At 39.2% G+C, this 24,201-nt stretch overlaps 1 protein-coding gene across 5 annotated transcripts in view; it reads left to right on the top strand.

Moving 5' to 3' along the window:
* The first annotated feature begins 11,792 nt into the window (after positions 1-11,792).
* ORC5 (origin recognition complex subunit 5) overlaps positions 11,793-24,201 on the top strand; it is a 91,775-nt gene continuing 79,366 nt past the window's right edge. For all 5 annotated transcript variants that reach the window (XR_014300844.1, XR_014300845.1, XM_082691919.1 and 2 more), the window contains exons 1-3: positions 11,793-11,992; positions 14,517-14,609; positions 15,862-16,062. Coding sequence is in view for 3 of the 5 variants with exons in the window: in XM_082691919.1 (XP_082548045.1) it covers positions 11,921-11,992; positions 14,517-14,609; positions 15,862-16,062 (366 nt within the window). In the remaining 2 variants the exon portion in view is untranslated. The remainder of the gene's footprint in view (positions 11,993-14,516; positions 14,610-15,861; positions 16,063-24,201) is intronic.

Below are 24,201 nucleotides of genomic sequence, written 5' to 3'. Positions count from 1 at the left end.
CCAGAGATATGCATAAGAATATCTGTTGTGACACTGAAATAATAGTGGTAACAGCAAAATCACCAAGATACTATAAATCAATGGAATTTTTAAAATTATGGTCCCTTCAGGCAATAAAATATTATGCAGCAATTAAACAGAATGGGGCATAGGTGTATGAATGTATGTATGTATGTGTGTATGTGTGTTGAATTGCAAAAATATCTATGCTTATTTCTAAGTGAAAAAGCAAGTTGAAGAGTGATCTTTTTGTTTTAAAAAACTCTTATATTTGTATATTGTGTGCATATACGTAAGTAAATAAAAAATTCCATCTGGGGAGGATAAATGACAGAATTAGGGAGAGATTTCACTTTACACACTTCCAAAGTTTTCAGATGCAATCTATTTTTCCTTTTTGAAAATAGCCTATTTAAGGCATGATTCATACAATTTATGTAAACAAAACAAAAATATAAATATAAAATATCAAAAATATAAAATATAACATATTTTTGTGTAAACAAAATAATAAAACAAAAAAATAATAAAACAAAAAAAATTTTTGTGTAAACAAAATTATATGTCAAAGTCTAAAGATAGTATCTTGAAGACCTCTGACAAAGGTCTTTGGAACACTCAGACTCCTATCAACTCCCTGTCACCTTACATGCCATTCTTGCCCCCTGTTTTAGTTCTATCCTTTTTCAAACTCCTCAAATTAGACATTGTTACTATCATCATCATCATTATCATCACTTTTGTTTGCAATGTTTTAGATTCACCTGTGTTTACTGTCTCTTTTCTTAATGTTCTTTCTTGCATTTTCTGACCTTCCTTTTGATATAATTTTCCTTCTTTTTGAAGTTCATCATTCACATGTAACTTAAGCATAGATCTGTTGGTGAAAACTCTCTATTTACCAAAACAGATTAATTCATTTATTTGGCTCCCAGTTTCGATAGGAGGTTTTCTGGGTGCACAATTTAAGACAGTTATTTCCTCCCAGCTCTTTGTATATGGTCTTTCTTTCCTGGTCTTTGTTGTTAAGTAGGAATCTACAGTCATTCTATTTGTGGCTGCATGTTAGGTATCTGACTTTTCTCTTGTGCTGTGTTTATGATCTTCTGTTTGTTTTCCCTTTTTTTTGCAGTGTAGTGAAGAGGATAAAGGTGAATTCTGTAATATCTCACGACATGGAAGGGAATATTTTTTTGGGGGGGGGACACTCACAAGCCAAAGGCAACAAGCAAGAACCTTGGTATCCTAACTCTTCCTCCATCTCATAGAAATCTATGCTGCTGTGGGCCACACAACAAAGTTGCAGCGAAGAGACACCTGCCTCCTCCCTGCACCCCCCTTCTTTTTCCCCCTGTACCCTTTTTAGTGGGCAAGGAGAAGAATACACTTCTCACTGGTGCAACTGCAGATTCCTTGATTTCTAGGAAATGCTGATTAAGATGTCAGCTGTTTACAAGGAGCTTTCTGAGAACCTTGCTGCCAGGCACCTTGGAGATCCTGGGGCCAGTAAGACGATACAGCCCCTCTTGTTGGGGAGTATGAGGGAGCTACCAGCCCAAACTATTTTTTTTGCCCAGGCAACAGAGAGATGGAGTCTTTTTCAAGTAATTCAATTGTTGTACCATAATTCCAGTCCCTAATCTCCAGTCTCCTCACATATCTGACATAGGGAAAGAGAAAGCAATTATTTGCCCCCCTCTCCGCAGCCCATCAATTTTGTGGTCGGGTGAGTGTAAGTTCTACCAATTAGGGTTGTCATCCTGAGGGGTAAGGTAAGCTTCAGAGTTCTTGTCTTGGGGTGATACGATCTAGGAGAGCTACAATTTGTTATTCTGACTCTAAGGGCGACATCTAGAGGCAGAGAAGAGTAGCTACAGAGCTGTGGGAAGCCCTCTGGATCTCCATCATCCTTCCAGCAGTGTGCTGAGGTCCTTTCCCAGGTGAAAGGGCTCCTGCCAGGAAAAAAGTGGCTGAGCGCCAAGATTGCCCCCTTAACATCTGACCCCCTCTCGCCCATTTTGGACTGCATTTCGGGTAGGCTTGACCCTCCATTCTAAAAGCTATCGGCAGGGAGATGTGATGAACTCTCATGGTTCAGCCAAGAAACCCAAAACTAAGCCTTGTAAGTGGGGTTCTCCCTTCTGTGAGCATCAGCAACCCAGGGTTTGCGGTGGCAGGGCGTGGACGACCAAGCTCCACTCTGTTCTCCTCTAGTCCCAACAGACCCAACCAGAGTAGAGATTGTCTGGTTCTGTCCTGGCCAGGTTTGCAGACTGGTACCGGACTTGGATGGATGGGGAGAGGTCTGGTGGGTCACCCTCACATTCAGGGACAGTGAGGCTGTGGGTTTGGAAAGCAAGGACAAAGGTCTGGATCTCTAAATGGAATCTGATTTTCCCATCCCCGGGGCCTCCTCTCCTATGATCTATCTCATGGCTTTCTTCTCTCCTCATTGACCTCCCAAGAGGTTTTCTTTCTCCTAAAACTGCCCCAGCTTTTCTCTTTCCCAGGTACGCAGCCCATTTTTGTGGATCGTTCTATCAGTCCTCTGGCTTCTCTTTCTCTACCCTACAGCTGCAGCTGCCTGCAAAACCCAAAGAATTCGGCCAAGAGCCAGGAGCACATCACTCTACTTGACAATCCAGCTCAACTGAGGGATTTTCCTAATTTGGCTGCTTTCTCCAGATGGTACAGCCTCAGGCTCAGAGAATGTTCTTCTGCTTCTACCCAAACTGTTCAAGAATGGGGATAGACTGCCTCTTCCTCTCTGGTCAGTCCAGCAATTTATCCTGGAGTAGCAGGTGCTAGGATTGGTGGATCTCAATCTATAGAGACCTGCTCATAGATGTTTTTCTTTAGAAAGCATGTCCATTTCCTCTTGCCCAGAATCACGTGGTGTTCCTGGCTTGTGACAACCCTTCCTCTCTTCTAGTCTCCCTGGTTTAGTGCAAAAGTCCCAGGCTTAGCTAAGTGGAGCAAATTACTAGAAGGCAATTTGGTAAGCATATATAAAAAATCTTCAAAGTCTATAGACATTTTGACCTAATGATTCCAGTTCTAGGGTTTTGACCTAAGGAAATATCTGAACACATGTCCCAGTCTATATACAAAGATATTAACAGAAATTTTTATAAAAGCAAAAATTAGAAATAATTTTGAGGTTCAGTTGATGATTGGTTAGATAAATCCTTATGTACTCATACAATTGAAGTCTATGTAGCAGCTACATTGTAGCTATTTAAAATTATAACGCAGATCTGTAGTTACTGGAATGAAAAAATATTTGCAACCTTGTGTAAGGAAAAAGACCATCTATAGAACAGCATTTTTTATATGATCCCAGTATACATTTCATTTGTCCTCTGCAGTATTTGACACTGTTGATCATTCCCTTTCTTGAAACTTTCTTAGTTTGATGATGCCTCTTTCCTCACTCCTGGTTTTCCTGCCCTCTCTCTGGCTGTTTTCTCAATTCTTTTGACACTTCTAAATGTTGATGTTTTTTAGATTTCCATATTCTCCTTCTTTAATCTTCCCATTCTGTTCACTCTCCTTGAGTGACTTCTCTCTCCCTCTCTAAGATTTATTTATTTGAGAGAGCTGGCAAGCGCCCACACTTGGGTGGGGGGGTGGTAGAAGAGGGAGAGGGAGAGAGAGTCTTAATCAGACTCTGAGCTGAGCATGGAGCCAGAGGCTTGATCTTCTGTCCCTGAGATCTTTACCTTAGCCAAAACCAAGAGTCAGGTGCCTAACCACCTATGCCACCCAGGTGCCCCAAGTGACATAAATTTTTACATGAATTTAACAACCTTGTAAATGTTAGGGAATCTCAAATCTGAGTGTTTAGTTCCAATGGTTTTCTTAAATTCCAGAACCATTCAGCCAGTTGGACATCACTATTTGGTTGTCTTTCAGGATCCTCAGACTTCGCCTGCCCCAAACAGAACTCATCTTCCCTGTCCTCCCCAAACTGCTCTGCCACTACTCCTCATCTTGGTGATGGCCACCACCTCCATTCAGGATCCTAGCAGCCATTCTTATCTTCTCTCTCTTTTTGACCAAACAAGTCTGTCAATTTTACCATCCGAATAGCTCTCAAACCTGTTTATTTATCTTCATTCCTCTTCCTGCTGTTAGATTATCTAATAGATGGCTTCATTGCATGATTAGGACACTAACAGACTATGGGGTCCCAGGAAAACCTCAACCTCCCACCTTGTGGGGCCAAGACTCTTGGCTATTTGTCATGGAAGAATTCTACACTCATTTGAGAAAAAGATGGACTTGATACATGGGCACTGGAAGACCATATCTGCCCTGTCCTTTTCTCAAGAAATAATTGATATGTTACACACAAGGAAGACACTAAAACATTAGATGTTCTTCAGAATCTTCTTATCTTGCTTGGTCATGTGAATTTTTACATATTTGCTACTTTGTAATACTTTAATAGACAATAGAAGTCTACCTCTAAACTTTTGTTTTCATGCTCTTTTGCAGATTGAAATTTTGCACTTTCTTCTTATTTACCTGACTAATTTCTACTGATATTTCAGTATTCACATCAGATACCACTTTCTCTAGAAAGACTTCTATGACACACACATTTAATTCTATGCCTCAGTATTAGTCTTTTTGTGTAAATTGCCCCAGCTCCAATTCCTAAAAAGCAACACAACGAAGATCAGATAACAACTACACACATACAGTGGGTTTTGTTATGTGACAGGGAAGCCAGAGTCTTTTATCGTGGCAATAAACATGTCTGCTTTTGCTCCTGAAGGTGACATTATCTTTACTATACCAGGCTGAAAGTTTGCCTGCCCTTTTTCTCCAGAGAAAGACACTATCTCTATTTTTCTAAGCTGTTTATTACACCAGGTTCTTAGAAGAGACAGTCTTGAGAAAAGAACATTCGGTGTCTTGCTCAAAAGATATGCACAATTATGGGGCGTCTGGGTGGCTCAGTCATTGGGTGTCTGCCTTCAGCTTAGGCTGTGGCCCCAGAGTCCTGGGATCGAGCCCTGCATCGGGGTACCCCTTTCCCTCTGCCTGCTGCTCGCCCTACTTGTGCTCACACACACACTCTCTCTGTCAAATAAATAGATAAAACCTTACCCTCCCAAAAAACCAAACAATCCAAAGAACAAAACAAACAAACAAAAGATATGCAGGAATGTGAGAGACCCATGGAGAAATATCTCACAACGGAATATGAAGACAGAGCATTTATGATGAATTTGTTAGGTATTAAGAAAAAAGGGAAGTAAATGTGAGCTGTATTTTTGGCCTAGGCAACTAGAAACACGTAGTGCGAATTTATTGGAGATGGAATGACTGTGGTAGCAGCAGGGCAAGAGTTAGGAGTTTGCTTTTGGTCAGGCTAATTAAATAATTATAATCATACTGATATTTGTTGCATATTTGTCATGTGCTGGGGCCTCTGATAAACACCTCATATACATTTACTGGACACATATTAACTGAGCACCTTATACATGTTAGTCACTATCCCAGGATCTGGAGTTAGAGTATTGAACAAAACCACTAAGATCCCTGCCTCCTAGTATAGTGTTTGCATTCTAGTCAGGTAGCTAAGGAAGTTCGAAGTAAGAATCTTCTCTTCCTGGAGTTAGAGTTGTCGATCTTTTTTTTTTTTTTTTTTTAAAGATTTTATTTATTTATTTGAGAGAGAGAACGTGAAAGGGTAGAAGGTTAGAGGGAGAAGCAGACTCCCCATGAAGCTTGGACCCCAATGCCAGACTCGATTCTGGGACTCCGGGATCATGGCTTGATCATGACATTACCTGACTAATTTCTACTGATATTAGAGTTGTCAGTCTTGTGAAGTAGGATTTTTTCTATTTCCCCTCACTCTATAGATGAGGAGTCAAGGCTTAGAAAATTAATATATCTAAGGTCACCTTTCATAAATGTAGGAGCCAAGTTTCTAACTCATCTGTTTAACACCAGAGCCAATATTTTATTATTTATTTTTTAAAAAGATTTAATACATTCTTATTTAACAGAGAGAGAGAGAGAGAGAGAGTGCATGCGTGGGAGACAGCACAAGGAGTGGGAGCTGCAGCTGGAGAAGCCCAAATGCGGGGCTCAATCCTAAGACCCTGGGATTGTGACTTTAGCACTTAACCTACTGAGCCACCCAGGCGTCCCATTATTTATCTTCTGAATAAGAATGTATTCATTAATATTCACTAAAGTGAATATAAAGTCATTTAAAGAGTGTTAAATTAGCTGTCCCATAAACTGTTCTTAGAAATGCAATATTAAAAAACTAGAAAGAAGTAATGTAAAAATAATGGATCTGGCTATTGCAGTGGAAAAGTTAACTGACTTGCTTTTCCTACTTAATATTGATTTAATCTCATTCTGATATTGGATTTTCTTATATTTTACTACATAAATTACTTTGAATATAGTTTCAAGACGTATTTTTATTACTTTTTCTTTTGTGATATAATTTTAAAAACTATCTCATAGAAATAAATTTGAGTTGACCTGAATTTCAAAATATTTGTCCTGTTCAGTGGAATTTTTTAAAAGACTTCTCATACATATTAGTAGCTTTCAGAGAGTAAGAAGCACTGGAAACTGGGGTCCTATAATGATAATCCAACACTTAGGAAGAGCTACTTTTGATCACTTATCAAAGAAGAAGTTTTGTCAGCATGGAGTTACCTCAAAAAGTTGAAAATAGAGCTACCCTATGACCCAGCAATTGCACTACTGGGTATTTACTCTAAAGATACAAATGTAGTGATCCGAAGGGGCACGTGCACCTGAATAGCAGCAATGTCCACAATAGCCAAACCGTGGAAAGAGCCTAGATGTCCATCAACAGATAAATGGATAAAGAAGAAGTGGTGTATATATATACAATGGAATACTATGCAGCCATCAAAAGAAATGAAACCTTGCCATTTGCAATGACAAGGATGGAACTAGAGGGTATTACACTGAGTGAAGTAAGTCAATCAGAAAAATACAATTATCATATGATTTCCCTGATATGAGGAATTTGAGAGGCAACATGAGGGGTTTGGAGGGTAGGGAAGGAAAAAATGAAACAAGATGGGATCAGGAGGGAGACAAACCATAAGGGACTCTTAATCTCACAAAACAAACTGTAGGTTTTGGGGAGTGGGTAGGGAGAGGGTAGTTGGGTTATGGACATTGTGGAGGGTTGTGCTATGGTGAATGTTGTGAAGTGTGTAAGCCTGACGATTCACATACCTGTGCCCCTGCGGCTAATAATACATTATATGTTAATAAAAAATAAAAATAAATAATTTTTAAAAAGAAGATGTTTTGTGAAAATTATTTCCTGAGGTACATTCAGTGAAATTCTCAAATAATGTGATAGGGACCATAAGAAACATTATATTTGAGGCTAAATGTAACATAAAAAAGAGAGGGGAAAATTGTGAAGAATTATTCAGTCACTAATTTATTCATTCTATAAGTATTTTATTTATTGTTTTTTACTGAGAATGGGCATCTGTAGGACATAAGCTTCTAATTATGTCTTCATTGTCTTCCCTACTAGATTGTAAGTTTCACAAGGATGGGGTTCAACGTCTCTCTTGGTCACACTGCATCTCTGACACTCCACTCAAATGCTAGATAAATGAAGGAAGGAATAAACAAGTGAATCTGAGTATTTTAATCCAACTGTTGCCCCCAAAACCATGAGCACAAATATCTGTAATACAAGGTTGGGAACATCAGGTGCTCTACAAGTGTAAAGTATTTGTCTTATTAGACTTGAGAGATTGGAAATGTTTTGTTGACAAAATTGGGGGAGTTTTGTAGGACTGGAGCTTGGACTTGAAATAGGTATTTAGGTTTGGTTTCCTAGAAAATACAGTTGAAGTCAATGATGTAAATGCTTTCAGATGGAAGTTTCAAACCAAAGGCAGAAAAAGTAAAAAGGGAAATGAGAACGGATGTGAGTTTGCATTTAAAAAATAACTAGTTGAGTTCCACTATAATCTAGATTGTAAAAATCTGGAAAGAGCTTTACTCCCACTCTAACAAGAAAAGCTGGATAAACTAATAATTTTTCTTTAATCCACAGGGATCAAAGAAGAGCTAAGGTCAAAGGGAAACCAAATAGCATGAAATTTAAGGAAAGATGGGCTCCTCCAAGGAGGGATGGATGTAAGCATTGACTCACCTGTAGCAAAATGCAGGGTAGGGGAGAAAGTAGGTGCCATAGAAGCAGGTAAAAATGTTGAGCTAAAATTTTTAATGATTTAGTGAAGGTTAATTATAACTAAGATAAAGCCACAAACCAAGAGAGCTCACACTCACAGGGTCATCTCCATAGATCTCCACTGGATGCTCACAAGAAAGTTCAAGGGCAGTGCAGAAGAAAGCTTCCCTAGGGTACAAAGTAGAGATGAGAAATGAGGACGAGAAATGAGAAATATTGGAAATTGCGAAATGAACAAAACTCCACCCAGACTCTTGTTCTGTATAAAACAAAAGTCTTAAGCCTTCAGAAATAAGGCAACAAACCTTCTTACCTACAGAGTACATGTGAAAACCTAAAAACATAGCTGGGAGAAGGGTAAATGGAAAACACCTTCTGCTCTTAGGAGCAGAGGAGGAAATCCCAAATAAGATCCCCCAAAGACACACTGCAGAGTTTAGCCGCTATGGAGAGAAGGACAGATTTATGGAGAAAAAACCCACTGCTAAGTTCCAGGGCCGGCTGAAGACTGTAGCAGGACAGGACAGCTGAGAATACTTCCTACCCTCTGATCAGACAGGCAAATAGCCAGGCAGGGTGGGGAAAGAGCAGCATTCTGTGTCTCTTTGGAGAGGCTAGAATGTGGAGAGAGACCGCCTCTGGATTGCAAGTCCACAGGAAAGCCAAGAATCGAGGATGGAATAATACTGGAAAAAGCAATCGTTTTATGTATGTCTGGCAAATCAAGGTTGTTAATTATGTTTTTCAAACCTACTGTATCCTTACTGTTTTTGTCTGCTTGATCTAACAGTTGAAGAATAGTTGAAGGAGATGCTGTTGAAATCTTCTGCAATAGATTTGACAAATTTTCCTTGAATTTGCACCATTTTTGGCATTTTAGGTTTTGATAGAATTCTAATAAGGTGGTTTCATAATTTTGGTGTGATAAAAAAAGTTGTACTACTTCAGGGTCTATGTTATGATCCTCACTCTTAAATCGGTAAGTAGAGACAAATGTTCTTTTAAACCACTTTAATTTCCCTAATTTACTTCCAAACATGATTACTACAAAGGCGAACCAATAGGAGTATCAATGAGTGAAGTCTCTATATATTTTAATCCAGCAGAAAGATCAGGATGAACTCAAATGGAACAGGTGGTGCATTTGTTTTCTATCGTTGCCTTAACAAATTACCACACACTTAGGGGCTTAAAACAACACAATTTTGTTTATAGTTCCGGAGGTGAGAAGTCTGAAATGGGTCTCACTGGACTAACAACAAGGCTTCAGTGTGGCTGCGTTCTTTTCTGGAGGCTCTTGGGGAGAATCCATTTTCTTCCCCTTTGCAGCTTCTAGAGGCTGTCTGCATTCTTTGGCTTATGTCCCCTTTCCCATTTCCAAGCCAGCAACATCAGTCTAAGTCTTTCTTACACTGCCACCCATCTGGTTCTACTTCTTCTGCTTACCTCTTCCACTAATAAGGACTCTTGTAATTAGACTGGGCCCATGTGGATAATACAGTCTAAACGCCTTCTGCCAAAGTTATTACCTTATAACCTGAATTCCCCTTTGCCATGTAATCTAACATATTCACAGGCCCTGGAATTAGGTTACAGCTATCTTTGGAAGGCCATTATTCTATCACAGGTGGTAAATGGAAGGAGCAGAAAAGGTGGACATAGTGCCTAGATTGAACCAGACAGATGTATAGTAAGTTCAGAGAGGGTACATAAAATATAGCAATCTGGGGCGCCTGGGTGGCTCAGTGGGTTAAGCCACTGCCTTCAGTTCCGGTCATGATCTCAGGGTCCTGGGACTGAGCACTGCATCGGGCTCTCTGCTCAGCGGGGAGCCTGCTTCCTCCTCTCTCTCTCTCTCTCTGCCTGCCTCTCTGCCTACTTGTGATCTCTGTCAAATAAATGAAATCTTAAAAAAAATATATAGCAATCTGCCTAAGTATGACATTGCTTTCAAATCTATTTCATATTATGTTTTCTCCTAATATAAATTCATGCATACAGGTAATTATTATTTAATTAGTATTTACATGTTCTTAAAATATATTTGTTTTGGAAAGAAGTCAATATTTGGTTTATTTTAAAATAATACTCTAAGCAATGTCCTCATCTACCTGGAGGGACTTCCACCAAAGTGTAATGTGGTACTGAGGGTATATTACCCAATTTCTTTCTTTTCAGTAATCTGTATAACCAACCTGGGGTTCCAACTCAAGACCCTGAGATCAAAGTTGCATATTCTTCCAACTGAGTCAGCAAGGCACCTCTTTATTACCCAGTTTCTAAAGACCATCTTGGTGGTTCATGTTCAAATTTCCTTAACAGCAAATGGCCAAAGGACCTAATGGTAGCTTTATTTCAGAGTAAAATTGGATTTTATATGCTTGTTTATTTTTTCGACAACCATTTATACTTTCTTTTGAGCTCAGTATAGTCTTCAAAGTGACTAAAACTATGATAATCAGACTACTGAGTAAAAATGGAATGCTGTATTTCAAGGCACAGAAAGCATTTTTGCAACTGAAACTAGGATACTGGGGCCCTTTTTGGTGTTTTACTTTAGCAGGAATTTTTCCTTAATTGTTCATTTCATACAGCAAATGTGGTTAAATATCTACTCTGTAATAGAACTCATGCTAGTCATTTGGAAAAAGTCATTAATTCAATATATATTTTATTTATTTATTTATTTATTTTTTGAGAGAGTGCATATGAGGGGAGGGGGGTAGGAGCTGAGGGAGAGGGAGAGAATCTGTTTTTGTTTTTCTTAAAGATTTTTATTTATGTATTTGAAAGACAGAGCATGAGCATGGGGAGGGGTAGAGAGGGACAAGCTGACTCCCTGCAGATCACAGAGCCCAGTACAGGGCTCTGTCCCAGGACTCTGAAGCCATGACCTGAGCCAAAGTCAGTCGCTTAACTGACTGAGCCACTCAATCGCCTCCAAAGAGTATCTTTTTTTTTTTTTTTTTAAAGATTATTTATTTATTTATTTATTTATGTGACAGAGATAGAGAGAGAGAGAGACAGTGAGAGAGGGAACACAAGCAGAGGAAGGGTGGGAGATGGAGAAGCAGGCCTCTCGCCATGCAGAGAGCCCAAAGTCCGGCTCCACCCAGGGACCGTGGGATCATAACCTGAGCCAAACACAGTCGCTTAACCACTGGGCCACCCTGGCACCCCTCCAAAGAGAATCCTAAGCAGGCTCCATGCCCAGCGTGGGAGCATTATTTTTCCTTGATGACGATGGCGCTTCAGGACGAAAGCTCCTGGGACTCAGTTTCTGCAGGCAAGAAAATCAAAGCTACGGGTTTGGGGGTGATCAGGAACCCGCAGAGTCCCCTTATCTCCTGCCAGGCGATTGATGGGTCTCGCATCCCAGCGTGGTCTCCGGGCCTTTGGATGGCAAAAAGCGGCAGCCGAGATGTCCAATCACCAACAGCACCGTCAGCCACACCCCTCCTCGAAGGGGAAAAACAGAGCCCGCCTCCTCCGCCCTCGGGAGTTGGGGACGGGGCGACGCTCCCGTGCGCGCTGCCGTTACGCCGACGCACGGGTACGCCGGCCCCGCCCACACCCTCGCAAGTCTGGTTTCCGGCGGGAGCGCGGACTCAGGGGGAGAGGGGAGTTTGCGGCTCCGGTACTGGAGCTGACTGAGGGCTGCGCTGCCCTTTGGTACCCGCCGGAATGCCTCACTTGGAAAACACGGTGCTTTGTCGCGAGTCCCAAGTGTCCATCTTGCAGTCCCTGTTTGGAGAGGTATTGTGGTCAAACTACCTTTTCTCTTCCAAGTCCTGGAGGCAAACATTTCCGTGGTCTTGTGACGTGTTCTCAATTTTCTGTCTTCGTGTTCGGATTGAGGGGCAGGCAAGAATCCATTTTTTTGCATTGAGGAAAGGGTTGTTGTAGGTCTACCCCACTCCTCCACCCGAAGTAACTTCTGATTAGTCCCCTTGAAAAGAACGGCCCGGGCAGGACCGGCCGGCACCACAGGACGTTGGCCCAGGATGGATTCTTTTACTAAAACACGCCACGCTTTTGAGATGGCGTTACCCTAAAGTAGCGACTGGAAGTTGCTTAGTATCTTATCCCAGCTGAAAAAGATTGTACGTAACAGGTGTGTTGGCAGTGTTATTTTTTTTCCTGGTGTAAGTTCGCACGTTTCACTGAGGTGTTCGGTGTAAGTCAAGCGTGGGTGTTGGTGGTGGTTACCGAGCCCAGGGAGGGCCAGGGCAGGCTTCAGGTTTAAAACTTGACCGGCTTTACCAGAATTGCCGAAGCCTTGAAGAGAGCTTGTCTAGAATTCTTGACGAGCAGTTCAGGTGACGCCTGAAAGAAGAGGTTAAGTAAGTGTCTTTGAATGGACCCAGCGAGGGACTCCTTTTCACAGGCAGGAGGTAGCATTCACCAGTTCAAAACTTCCAGCTATTTTTATGTTCTGGTGGCCTGTGGTGAGCCTTTTGCTTCAGCCTTAGACATGGGAGTTCAGTCAGTCAGACTTGAGTCTTCTTTCCTGTGAGGAGAGTAAATGAGACTTTAGGCGCAATACTTGTTATCTTTCCTTCCCACTCATCTTCTGGTTTGTTTTCTTAAGTACTTTTGAGTACTTGCATCCAACTAAAATTGTTGGATGGCATTCTGAGTCTGAAGTATTAATGGAAAACTCTGTCCTTCCTATAAAGGTGCATAGTAGTTAGGGAAGTAAGAGGTCAGTGACTGCATCCTCAGTATTCTAGTTATAATGCTTTCAGTTAGAGTTATCCGTATTATCTCTGAAATATTTTCTCGGTTATACTTTTTGCATTCCTTCCTTGGAGATGATCTAAAACCAGATCACTCCCAACTAGAGCCGTCCTCCAGAAAAAAGAATATTGACAAATAGAGATGACTAGTATTGGTTTAGTGCTGATCACAGAAAGGGTTTCGATCTTTACTCTTACTGCACATCACGTTTAACTATATTAATACCACTTCAAGGTGTGGTGTGCATGTAGGAGATGCAAAAACTGAAAAAAAAAAAAAAAACCCCTTTTTTTTTTTTAAAGCAGATTCATTTATTTCCTCAACAGATATTTACTGAGCACCTTCCTTCTTTGTGTTAGGCACTGTGCCGAATCCTGGCTAATTAGAGTTTATTAAGGAAATTTATGAGGGTGAATGGTTAAGTAACAGTGCAAGAGTTCAATACAATTCTAGGTAGCAATAGAAAAGATGTCATAGGGTGGAATATTACTAGGCAACAAATAGTGGATGTAGACCAGTGTGGCAGGATTTCAGAAAAGGAGTGTTTTAGTGTAGCTTGGAAATATTTTTTATAGGATGTCTTGACCTTCTTTTTAAAGATGAACTGTATGGGGCACCTGGGTGGCTCAGTGGGTTAAAGCCTCTGCCTTTGGATCAGGTCATGATCCCAGGGTCCTGGGATGGAGCCCTGCATGGAGCCCCGCATGGAGCCCCGCATGGAGGCTGCTTCCCTTCCTCTCTCTGGCTGGCTCTCTGCCTACCTGTGATCTCTGTCAAATAAATAAATAAAATCTTAAAAAAAAAAAAAAAGATGAACAGTAATATTTGGATAGCAGAGATGGTCAGCAAGCATGGGTTAATTCTTGGGATAGCATTTTTGAGCCATTTATAGGATAGTCAGGTATAAACATAAAAAAGGGATTAATATACAAAAACACCCATCGTAAGTCTCCTTTGGGGCTGCTTTTGCATATGCTATTAGAAAGTTTTCTCCTGTATCAATCTAAGTCCCTGATTTGTCTTGCAAAAGGAAATGTGTAACTTAGTGGCCAGAATGTAATAGATGTTTAATAAATAGTAATAATAATAATAATGCTAATAATTATTTAATTAATTAAAATAAAATATACATATAGTGAATATATAAATAATAATAAACACATGACTATTATTGTGGTGGTAGATTATGATCATAGAGATTCTGCTTTCTTGTGAAAATTGCATCACCCTATATTCTTGTAATTTTTTTTTTAAGATTTTATTTATTTATTTGACAGACAGAGATCATAAGTAGGCAGAGAGGCAGGCAGAGAGAGAGGGGAAAGCAGCCTCCCTGCTGAGCAGAGAGCCTGACACGGGGCTCGATCCCAGGACCCTGAGATCATGACCTGAGCCGAAGGCAGTGTAATCATGGATCCATTGTGTGGTCGCTATTGAAATAATTTGGGTTGAATATTTTACTTTGCCATGTAAAACTTTCTCATGAGTTGATAATTATTTACTGTTTTGTATGTGCTAATACTTGTCTTTTCTCTCTTAGAGGCATCATTTCAGCTTTCCATCAATTTTTATTTATGGACATACTGCCAGTGGAAAGACCTATGTAACACAAACTTTGTTGAGAACTTTAGAGGTAAGAATAACTGGTTAATTGATTTTTTTTTTTTTTTAAACCTCATAGAGTCCTAGAAATGGGAGGAATCTGGGAGATTTAGTATAGTTTACCTTTCTCTGAAGGGATATTTTCTACTATATGAAATATTTCTGACCAATTTTTGTTTGAGATATTGTAGACTCTAGTTCATCAGGGAAAAGGGGTAAAAAAAGATAGCAAATGTTAGTGAAACTGTGACTAAGAGATATAAGGTAGCCTTAGTTATTATTACTTAGTTATTATTACTTATTATTAATCTGAAAGAGAAAGAAAAGCTTCACTCTTGGGTGAGATTTGTGGAATATCACTAAAAATAGTTATAAATATCACTAAAAATAGTTTTAAGTTCCATTATTTGTCCTATATGCCAAAGTTATCTTCCTCAGAATGAGTAGCACTGCTTTTGTGATTTCATTTTGGGAACAGACTATATTTGTAAGCATGTCTTTTGTTTCCTTGTTATTTCTGGAATTAACCTCCATTTTGATCTCTAAATGAAGAGCTAGCTTAATCCTCATAGGAGGATTACTGTGGTTTCAAACTCTTATAATTCATTTCGATCTGGGTTTGTTTATCATTAGAATATTATCTTAAAGTTATTAGTATGAAATTCCTACTAAGAATTTTAAAATGTACTTGGGTTTCTTAATAATTCTCTAGAGTAAAGTACACATTAGCTGTGAATCTCTGTAGGAAACAAATGGCAAACTCAAATAATTGAAGTGAGTTTAATGAAGGTACTATTGTACAAAGGTTGAAAAAATGTTAAGAGAACCAACAAAAGACGATAAAGCACTGAGAGCTTTTACTCCCCCTACACCTGAATGGACTGAGGGAAGTAGCTGATACCAAATCACTGTAAGAGCTATAGTATTAGATGGGGAGGGCTGCCCAGCTGGAGCTGTGGCCTTTGGTAGAAGAATGTAGCTGTGGTGGAACTATAGGCCACTGAGGGATAAAGGATAAGTTAAGAGAATATTCATTTTGTTTCTTCTTATTACTCTCTTTCAAGCTCCTGGTTATTCTTGTTGACTGAATCCAACCAGAGCCAGAATATAAGAGAGTCTAGGTGATGCAGTCTGTAGTGGTCAGCCTCCTGGGGTACAGAGCAGGTTGGGGGATAGAGGGATGTAGAGTAGTAGAAGGACACCTGGAGAATATCCAACAGAGCCGTTACCATATATGAGGGTTTTCTTTCCTATTTACGTATTTTTTACATTTTTGTTTTCAGCTCCCACATGTCTTCGTGAATTGTGTTGAATGCTTTTCCTTGAGGCTGCTTTTGGAACAAATTTTAAACAAATTGAATCATCTCAGTTCTTCAGAGGGTGGCTGTTCTACTCAAATAACCTGTGAAACATTTAATGATTTTGTTCGTTTGTTTAAACAAGTAACCAAAGCTGAAAGTCTCAAGGATCAGACTGTATATATTGTGAGTAACTTAATTTCATTTTACCATCTATTTGGAAACTGCTTATTAGGTCAATTTCTGTATATTTGTTTCAAGTCTCCTTATGTGTATTGCATTGTACAAAGGTGCTTTTGGGATACAAAATATGTTTTAGATGTATTTCTTATCCAAAGGGAACTTCGGTTTAATGGAAGAGTTTCGACATGTACTACATGTGACTGTGTGCGGTGTGTGATAAGTGATAACCATGAAATGCAAAACACAAACTTAGGCATGTGTGGTACAGCTTCATGAGGTGATAACATTTGAGGTAGACTTAAAAGGATGATTAAAGGATTATAGGAGGAAACTGAAGAAGGGGATTTCAGATGGTAGGAATTATGTAAGGAAGTCATGCAGATGCACTGGAGGCCAGAGAATGCAAATAGTCCAGTTTTAAGGTAACAGTGGATGAGGTGAGAAAAAATCTAGGAAAGTAGGTGAGGCAAATCATGGAGTATCTTGAAAACTCTACTAATGTGAAACTCTACTAACGTCATTTTCTAGGCAGTGAGGAGGTAGGGAAGATTTTAGAACAACAAATCTGTTTTAGGAAGATTATTCTGTAACTCATGTTAAATAGATGGATTGGGGGCTGGTGGTGACAGACCGAAGTCTTAAAGTTGGCTTTCGGGGTCTTATTGCTGTTTAAATTAGAGGAAATTTGGGGCTGTACTAGACTTGGAGCGGGAGATGCAGAGAGGAATGGAAAAGACCATGAAGGTCAAATTTTTCAATTGTGTATGGAGTAGAGGTTTGTGGGGAAAGATGAATCATTTGATTTTGGGGTGGCTAAGTCTGAATTGTAGTTGTTACATCAATGTGAAAATGATTAGCAGACAACTGAAAATGTGTAATGTGGGGTTTTTTTAGTGGATTTGTTTATAATACTTTAGCCATTTTTTTAAAAAAATTATCATCTCTGGAATTGGAATTAAATTTTAATAGATTGCCGTATTAGAACAGCTAAGTTGTAAACTTACTGAAGGGATGAGATCTTATGCATTCTTGCATCTCTTGATATGTGTAAAACAGTTCCTTCCACATTTTAGTTTCATTCATTTATTTATTCAGCAAATGACTCTTGGGCACTTCCTAAATGCCAGACACTATTTTAGATACTGGAGATAGAACATGGAACAATATAGAGTCTCTGCCCTCCTGTAGTTTATAGTGTAGTTGAGGAAGATCGATAAAAACAAGTTAGTATGTAGGATGTCAGTTATGTTAATAGAGTAAGGGAGAATCACTTATGTGGGGGAGAGTAGTTACTTTTCTAAAATAGAGAAGAGAGAGAATATCTCCCTGAGATAATGATGACTGAGCTGAGATCTGAGGAGCAAGGAAGGAATTGAGCAAGCTACGAAGATAGGTGAAAAAAGAGTATTCCAGGTAATGAGATTTACATAAGACTACATACACTGGAACATACTTTGTGTATTCAAAGAATACCAAGGAGGCCGTTGTGGCTGGAATAGTTCAGGTACAGGGGAGAGTAGTATTGTTGAGAATCAAATGAAGAGTGCAAGGATAGAAGCATGCAGACTAATGTTAAGGGTTGAATTGTTTTGTCCAAGAATTCATATGTTCAAGTTCTAACCCCTTGTACCTCAGAATGACCCTATTTGGAAATTGGGTCATTGCAGTTGTAATTAATTAAGTTGAAGTTGTACTAGAGTAGTTTGGACCCCTAACAATATGACTGGTGTCCTTATAAAAAGAGGAAATTTGGGTATAGGTATGCACAAAGGGAAGATACCACATAAAAATTGGAGTTATGCTGCCACAAGCACCTTTGGAGGAAGCATGGCCCTGCCAATACCTTGATCTTGGACTTCTAGTTTCTGGGACTATCAGATAATAATTCATTTCTGTAGTTTAAGTCACCCTACTTGTGGTACTTTTTTATGGCAGCTGTAGGAAACTAATAAAACTAGTTATGAGGCATTTATTATAATTTAGGCAAAACATCATGTTGGTTAGGCCAGGGTGGTAGCAGTAGATGTGGTAAGAAGTCATCTCAGTATTTTGACAGAATTTCTGATAGATTGACTATAGAGGAGGAGAGAAAGAGCAAAGTTAAGGGCTACTCAGAAGTTTTATGTGCTCTTGAAAGGATGGAGTTGTCATTATCTTAGTGGAGAAAACTATAGTGGGAGGTCTTCTTGGGTAGGGAAGGAGTGATCAGAAGTTTGGTTCAGGGCACGTTAAACCCAAGTACAGAAGTTCAGTTGGCACTTGGAGACTACAGTCTTAGGTCAAGAGGGGCCCATTGTGGAGATAGGATTTCAGAGTATAGAGGTAGTAGTTCTTAAAGTTATGAGACCATTACGTCACCCGGAGAGTGGGTGAGTTAGAAGAGAGGTGAGTCCAAGCGCCTAAGCCTTGTGGCAGTTTCTTGGTTATGTGATGAGGAGATGAGGAAGAATGAATGAGGACGGAGAAGAAATCGATGATGTATAAAGAAAATTTGCGAAAGTGCAGTGTCTTGGAAATCTTGCTACCCTGCCCCTTTCATGGTCCTTTGACTAGGGGGAGCAGGATTTTGTTGGGACTTTTTTGATTTATGCTCATTAGCCTTTATATGTTGCTGATTTCTTCAGCCCCACATGTGTGCTGTGTGAGGCAAAAAGACAGCTGAGGCAATACGCCCTCTGAAGTGAGTTGTCATTCCTCTGCTCTTAAGGTCCCTAGCTAGTCTGTCTTCTCTCTACCTTTCAGAGCCCTGTTTGTTTTATATGTAATATTCAAGGTTCTTAGATTTACTTAGCAGAAGGAAGAGGAAAAAATACGTCTACTCCCATCTTCGGAGGTAGAAGTCTAATTTCTTTTAAAACACAAGTGCAGGGGTGCCTGGGTGGCTCAGTGGGTTAAAGCCTCTGCCCTCAGCTCAGGTCATGATCCCAGGGTCCTGGGATTGAGCCCCACATCAGGCTCTGCTCGCTGGGGAGCCTGCTTCCTCCTCTCTCTCTGCCTACTTGTGATCTCTGTCTGTTAAATAAATAAATAAAATCTTTTTAAAAAACAACAACAACACAAGTGCATAAGTGTATTCTTATACAGCTACTATTTTTTTTTAAAGATTTAATTAATTAATCTATTTATTTATTTATTTATTTGAGAGAGAGCATGAGAGGGGAGAAGGTCAGGAGGAGAAGCAGACTCCCCATGGAGCTGGGAGCCTGATGCAGGACTCGATCCCAGGACTTCGGGATCACGACTTGAGGCAAAGGCAGTTACTTAACCAACTGAGCCACCCTGGTGCTCCTACAGCTATTCTTAGTGCAGTTCCACACCATTACCTTGATTTATGCCAAGGCAACTCTAACCCACTATTACCTGCACCATCAGTGCAAATATCAACATGGTGAAAAGGGCAAAAAATGTTATGAAAATAGTTTTGACTTTGCCAACCTTTTGAAAGGATATCAGGGACACCCTTCCCCCGGGGGGCCACAGACCATACCTCAAAAACCAGTGTTCTAAGTAATAAATGTATACTTTCAGTGAGATAAGGTAGGAAACAAGATCACTGGTGGAGAGGAATCTAAGGAATTAAGAGTTCATATCAGAAGGGGGACATTAACGTGGGTTTTGAAATATCCAAAAATGTTGGACTTATAATAGGGAAGTGTTAGTAAGAAATTGTAATATTTAAAGAATGAGGAGGAATGACCTCAGTATATATGGGTGACAACAGGGAGAGTTTCAAAGCTGAATGTCTAGGTAGGAGGAAAAATCAATATTCTATAAATAGCCTTGATGAGTAAATAGGACCCTACTCATTTTTCAGAGCTGTTGGATAGAAGTTAGGTATTCAGTAAGTACTTGTTAGTTGGCTAAACATTAAACATTAAGTGTGAGAAAGTTTGCAGGTGTTTAGTGTGGAACGTTTTTTAGAGTACATCTAAAGGCAGTTCAGCTACGTAATATATATGAATTGATAAGCTTCAGTACTTACTTACAGAAAGGTAGCTGAGAATGTTGTCTAGTCAGTAAACCAGCTTGCAAATTAAGTCTGTTAGAATGCCTTTGTGTAAATTATTAAGATAAATGTTTGAATCTGAATTAAAATTTTTGCTTCTCTGAATGTTATCTGATAATTGCTTTTGAAGAAGGATCATTTATTAGAATATCATAAAATCATTAATTATATTGGGTTAACTAAATTAAATTAGAAGAATAACTATTAATTTATTGCTTCAGCTTTGTTTTTTGCATTAAAATGGGCATAAAAATGGGCCAATTATTTTAATTAATCTGTGTCCTGGATTAAAGAGTTACTTAAATGGAGATTGATGGGGAAATTGCATAATTGCATAGTGGAGAAAGTAATTTATATCTTTTTAGCAGTAAATAATCTTAGCTTTATTTTGTCTAATTAGGAGTGAAATATCTTAAGCTGATTACTCATAGATTGTTTCAGTCTGTCTATTAATCAATAAAACATAAAACAATTTGGACTAGGGAAACAATATCATATTCTTTGCATTTTAATTTTATTCCTAATTTAAATAATTATAGTTTCCAATAAGATTTATTAATAAAGTGTGAATGTTAAAAAAAAAAAAACCCAGCTTTTTAAATTTCAGTTCTGAGAAGAAAATATACAAGATGAACCTAGAACATTTTGCCATTATAGAAAGCTAGGTAACTATCAACTACAACTTGGGTCATTTCAAAAGCATACAGAAGCCCATGTTTTGAAATAATTAATATTGTTAAAATGTCCATAGTACCCAACGCCATCTTTATCCCTATCAAAATTCCAATGAAATTTTTCACAGAAATAGAGAAAACAATCCTAAAATTTGTATGGAATCACAAAAGACGGAACAGCCAAAGCAATGTTGAGAAAGAAGAAAAACAGCTTGAGGCATTATACTTCCTGATTTCAAACCATAGTGCAAAGCTATAGTAAAACAGTATGGTACTGGTATAAAAGTGGATGCATAAAACATCCAATTTTGGAACAAAATTGAGAGCACAGAAATAAATCTTTCCGTATATGTATGGTTATCTAATATTTGGTAAGGAAACCAAGAATGTTCAGTGGGGAAAGGATAGTGTCTTCAAATAAATGGTGATGGGAAAACTGGATAGCCATATTGTACGCGACTCATAAAAGTTAACTTGAAATGGATTAAAGAATTAAATGAAACCGTAAAAACTCCTAGAAGAAAACATAGGGAAAATGTTATTTGACATTGGTCTTGGCAACAGGTTTTTATTATTTATTTATTTATCTATTTTAAAGATTTGAGAGAGTGTGTGTGCACGCATGGAGGGGGAGGGGGCAGAGAAAGAGAATCTCAAGGACACTCCCAACTTGCATGGAGCCCAGCGTGGGGCTGGATCTCTTGACCCTGAGATCATGACCTGAGTCTAAATCAAGAGTCAGATGCTTAACTGCCTGAGACACCCAGGCGCCCCAGCAACGGTTTTTTAAATATGACACCAGAAAGCACAACAGCAAAAGCAGAAATTAAAATAAGTGGGACTTCATTGAACTAAAAACTTCTGCACAGCAAAAGAAACAATCACCCAAATGAAAAGACAGTCTACACAATGGAAGAAGATAGTTGTAGTCATCTACTGAACAAGGGGCTAATATCCAAAATATATAAAGAACTCATGCAACTCAGTAGCAAAAAAAAAAAAAAAATCTGATTAGAAAATGGTCAGAGGACCTGAATAGATATTTCTCCAAAGAAGACATGCAAATGGCCACGTACATGAACAGGTGCTCAACATCACTAATCATCAAGATAATGCTAACCAAAACCATGAGATACACCTCACACCTGTTAGAATGACTATTATCCAAAAGATAAGTATTGCCAAGGATATGGAACAAAGGGAACCCTTGTGCATAGAGGTATAACCACTATGAGAAAAACAGTGTGGAGGTTCCTTAAAACATTAAAAATAGAAATATGATGTGATTCAGCAATCTCACTTTTGGATACATAAAAAAGGAGCTGAAATTAGGATGTCAAAGAGCGATCTGCGCTACCATATTCATTGCAGTTTTATTTGCAATAGTTAAGATTGTGTGTGTGTGTGTGTGTGTGTGTGTGTGTGTATACACACATTGGAAGGTTATTCAGCCATGAGAGGGAAATCCTGCCATTTGTGACAACATGGATGGACCTTGAGGGCATTATGCTAAGTGAAAGAAATCAGGCAGAGACACTTAATCATATGTGGAATATAAAAAGCCAAACTTAAAGAAACAAAGGAAAAGGGTTGGTTACTAGAGACTGTGGGATAAGGAAGTGGAGAGATGTTGGTCAAAGAGTGCAAGCTATTCTAATTATAAGATGAACAAGTTTTAGGGAATCTGTTGTACAACATAGTGATTATAGTTATGCTATACTGTGTTATATATACTTGAATGTTGCTAAGAGAGTAGAATAGATCTTAAATGTTCTTACCACAAAAAAGAAGTGATAATTATGTGAGGTGCTGGAGGTGTTAGCCAAAGCTATCATGGAAATCATTTTACAGTATATAAGTGTTATCAAATCAACAGTTATGTGCCTTATACTTATGCAGTGTTATAAGTTAGTTACATCTCAAAGCTGGGGGCGGGGGTGGTATAAAAAGGACCCAGCAACTAGTCTGAAGGGGCTTCCACTGGCCAAACATGGTATAGTTTGGTTATAAAAAAAAAAACAAAAAACAAAAAACAATTCAGTAAATAGAGGTACATTACATGTATTAAAACCCATGAATTTATAATGATACTAAACAAGTATATAAAAAACACAAAACCTCAGTTTATTGGTTACCATGGGAGTTTCATTTACTAGGGCACAGCAGTAGGCTGAGTAATGGCCCCTGAGGATATTAGGTCCGAGTTCCTGGAACCTGTAAATGAACCTTCATTTGGAAAGAGGGCCTTTGCAAATGTGATTAAGGGTCTAGAGAAGGGCAGATTACCAGGTTTATCTGGGTGATCCCAAAACACAACCACAAATGTTTGTGTAGGAGAGAAGCAAAGAGAGGATTTGACTAAACCACACACACAGGAGGAATCTAGGTGATGGAAGCAGAGGCAAGCAGAGAGCAGAAACTTAAAATTTTGATACTTGCCTTGAATTATCTAGCGGTGCAGCCACAAGCCAAAGAGTACTGGCAGCCACCAGCAGCTAAAAGAGGCAGAAAGGGGTGCCTGGGTGGCTCAGTTGGTTAAGAGACTGCCTTTGGTTTAGATTATGATCCTTGAGTGCCAGCATTGAGGCCTGTATTGGGCTCCCTGCTCGGCAGGGAGTCTGCTGCTTCTTCTGACCACTCCTCCACTGTGTTCTCTCATTCTCTCTCAAATAAATAAATTAATTAAAATTCAAAAAAAATTAAAAAGCAGAGAATGGATCCTACCTTAGAGCTGCTGGAGGGAGTGTGGCCCTGCGGACGCCTTGATTTTGGCTCCATGAAACTAATTTCAGACTTAGGACATCCAGAACTGTGATGAGACACATTTTTAGTCTCTTCTAAGCTACCAAGTTTGTGTGGTAATGTTTTATAGCAACAATGGAAAACGAAAAGAGGCACAAACTTACCCTGAAAATTAGTAGATAAAAGGAAAGAATCAAGCATTTATCCCTTCTGTCCTGTGTGAACTTTATTTCTGAGTAACTAAGTTACTTTCTGAGTAACAGCATTCTTTCTAGAAAAATGTCTTCCAACAAATGCAGAAGGGATCATAGAAAATTAAGTTTTGCAATACCTGAGGAAGTTCTGGATGTAGGCAATGATCATCAATTGATGCAGAAATTATTTGGTGAAAGGCTGCTGGGGAGCTTTTTGGTGGATGGATCAGTCTGACAATACCTGAACCTATTAATCAGTCTTAACATCACAGAGAGATAGTCAGGTGTTGTGTTCCTGCTGATGTGATTCAATAAGAAATGCAGAGCACAGGGACGCCTGGGTGGCTCAGTTGGTTAAGCAGCTGCCTTTGGCTCAGGTCATGATCCCAGCGTCCTGGGATCGAGTCCCACATCGGGCTCCTTGCTCCGCAGGGAGCCTGCTTCTCCCTCTGACTCTGCCTTCCACTCTGTCTGCCTGTGCTCACTTTCGCTCGCGCTCTCTCTCTGACAAAGAAATAAAATCTTA

The sequence above is a fragment of the Mustela nivalis genome (genome assembly GCF_964662115.1).
Source record: "Mustela nivalis genome assembly, chromosome: 12".
NCBI lineage: Eukaryota > Metazoa > Chordata > Mammalia > Carnivora > Mustelidae > Mustela > Mustela nivalis.
Note: the sequence above shows the minus strand (reverse complement) of the source record. Positions and strands in the feature narration are given on the sequence as shown.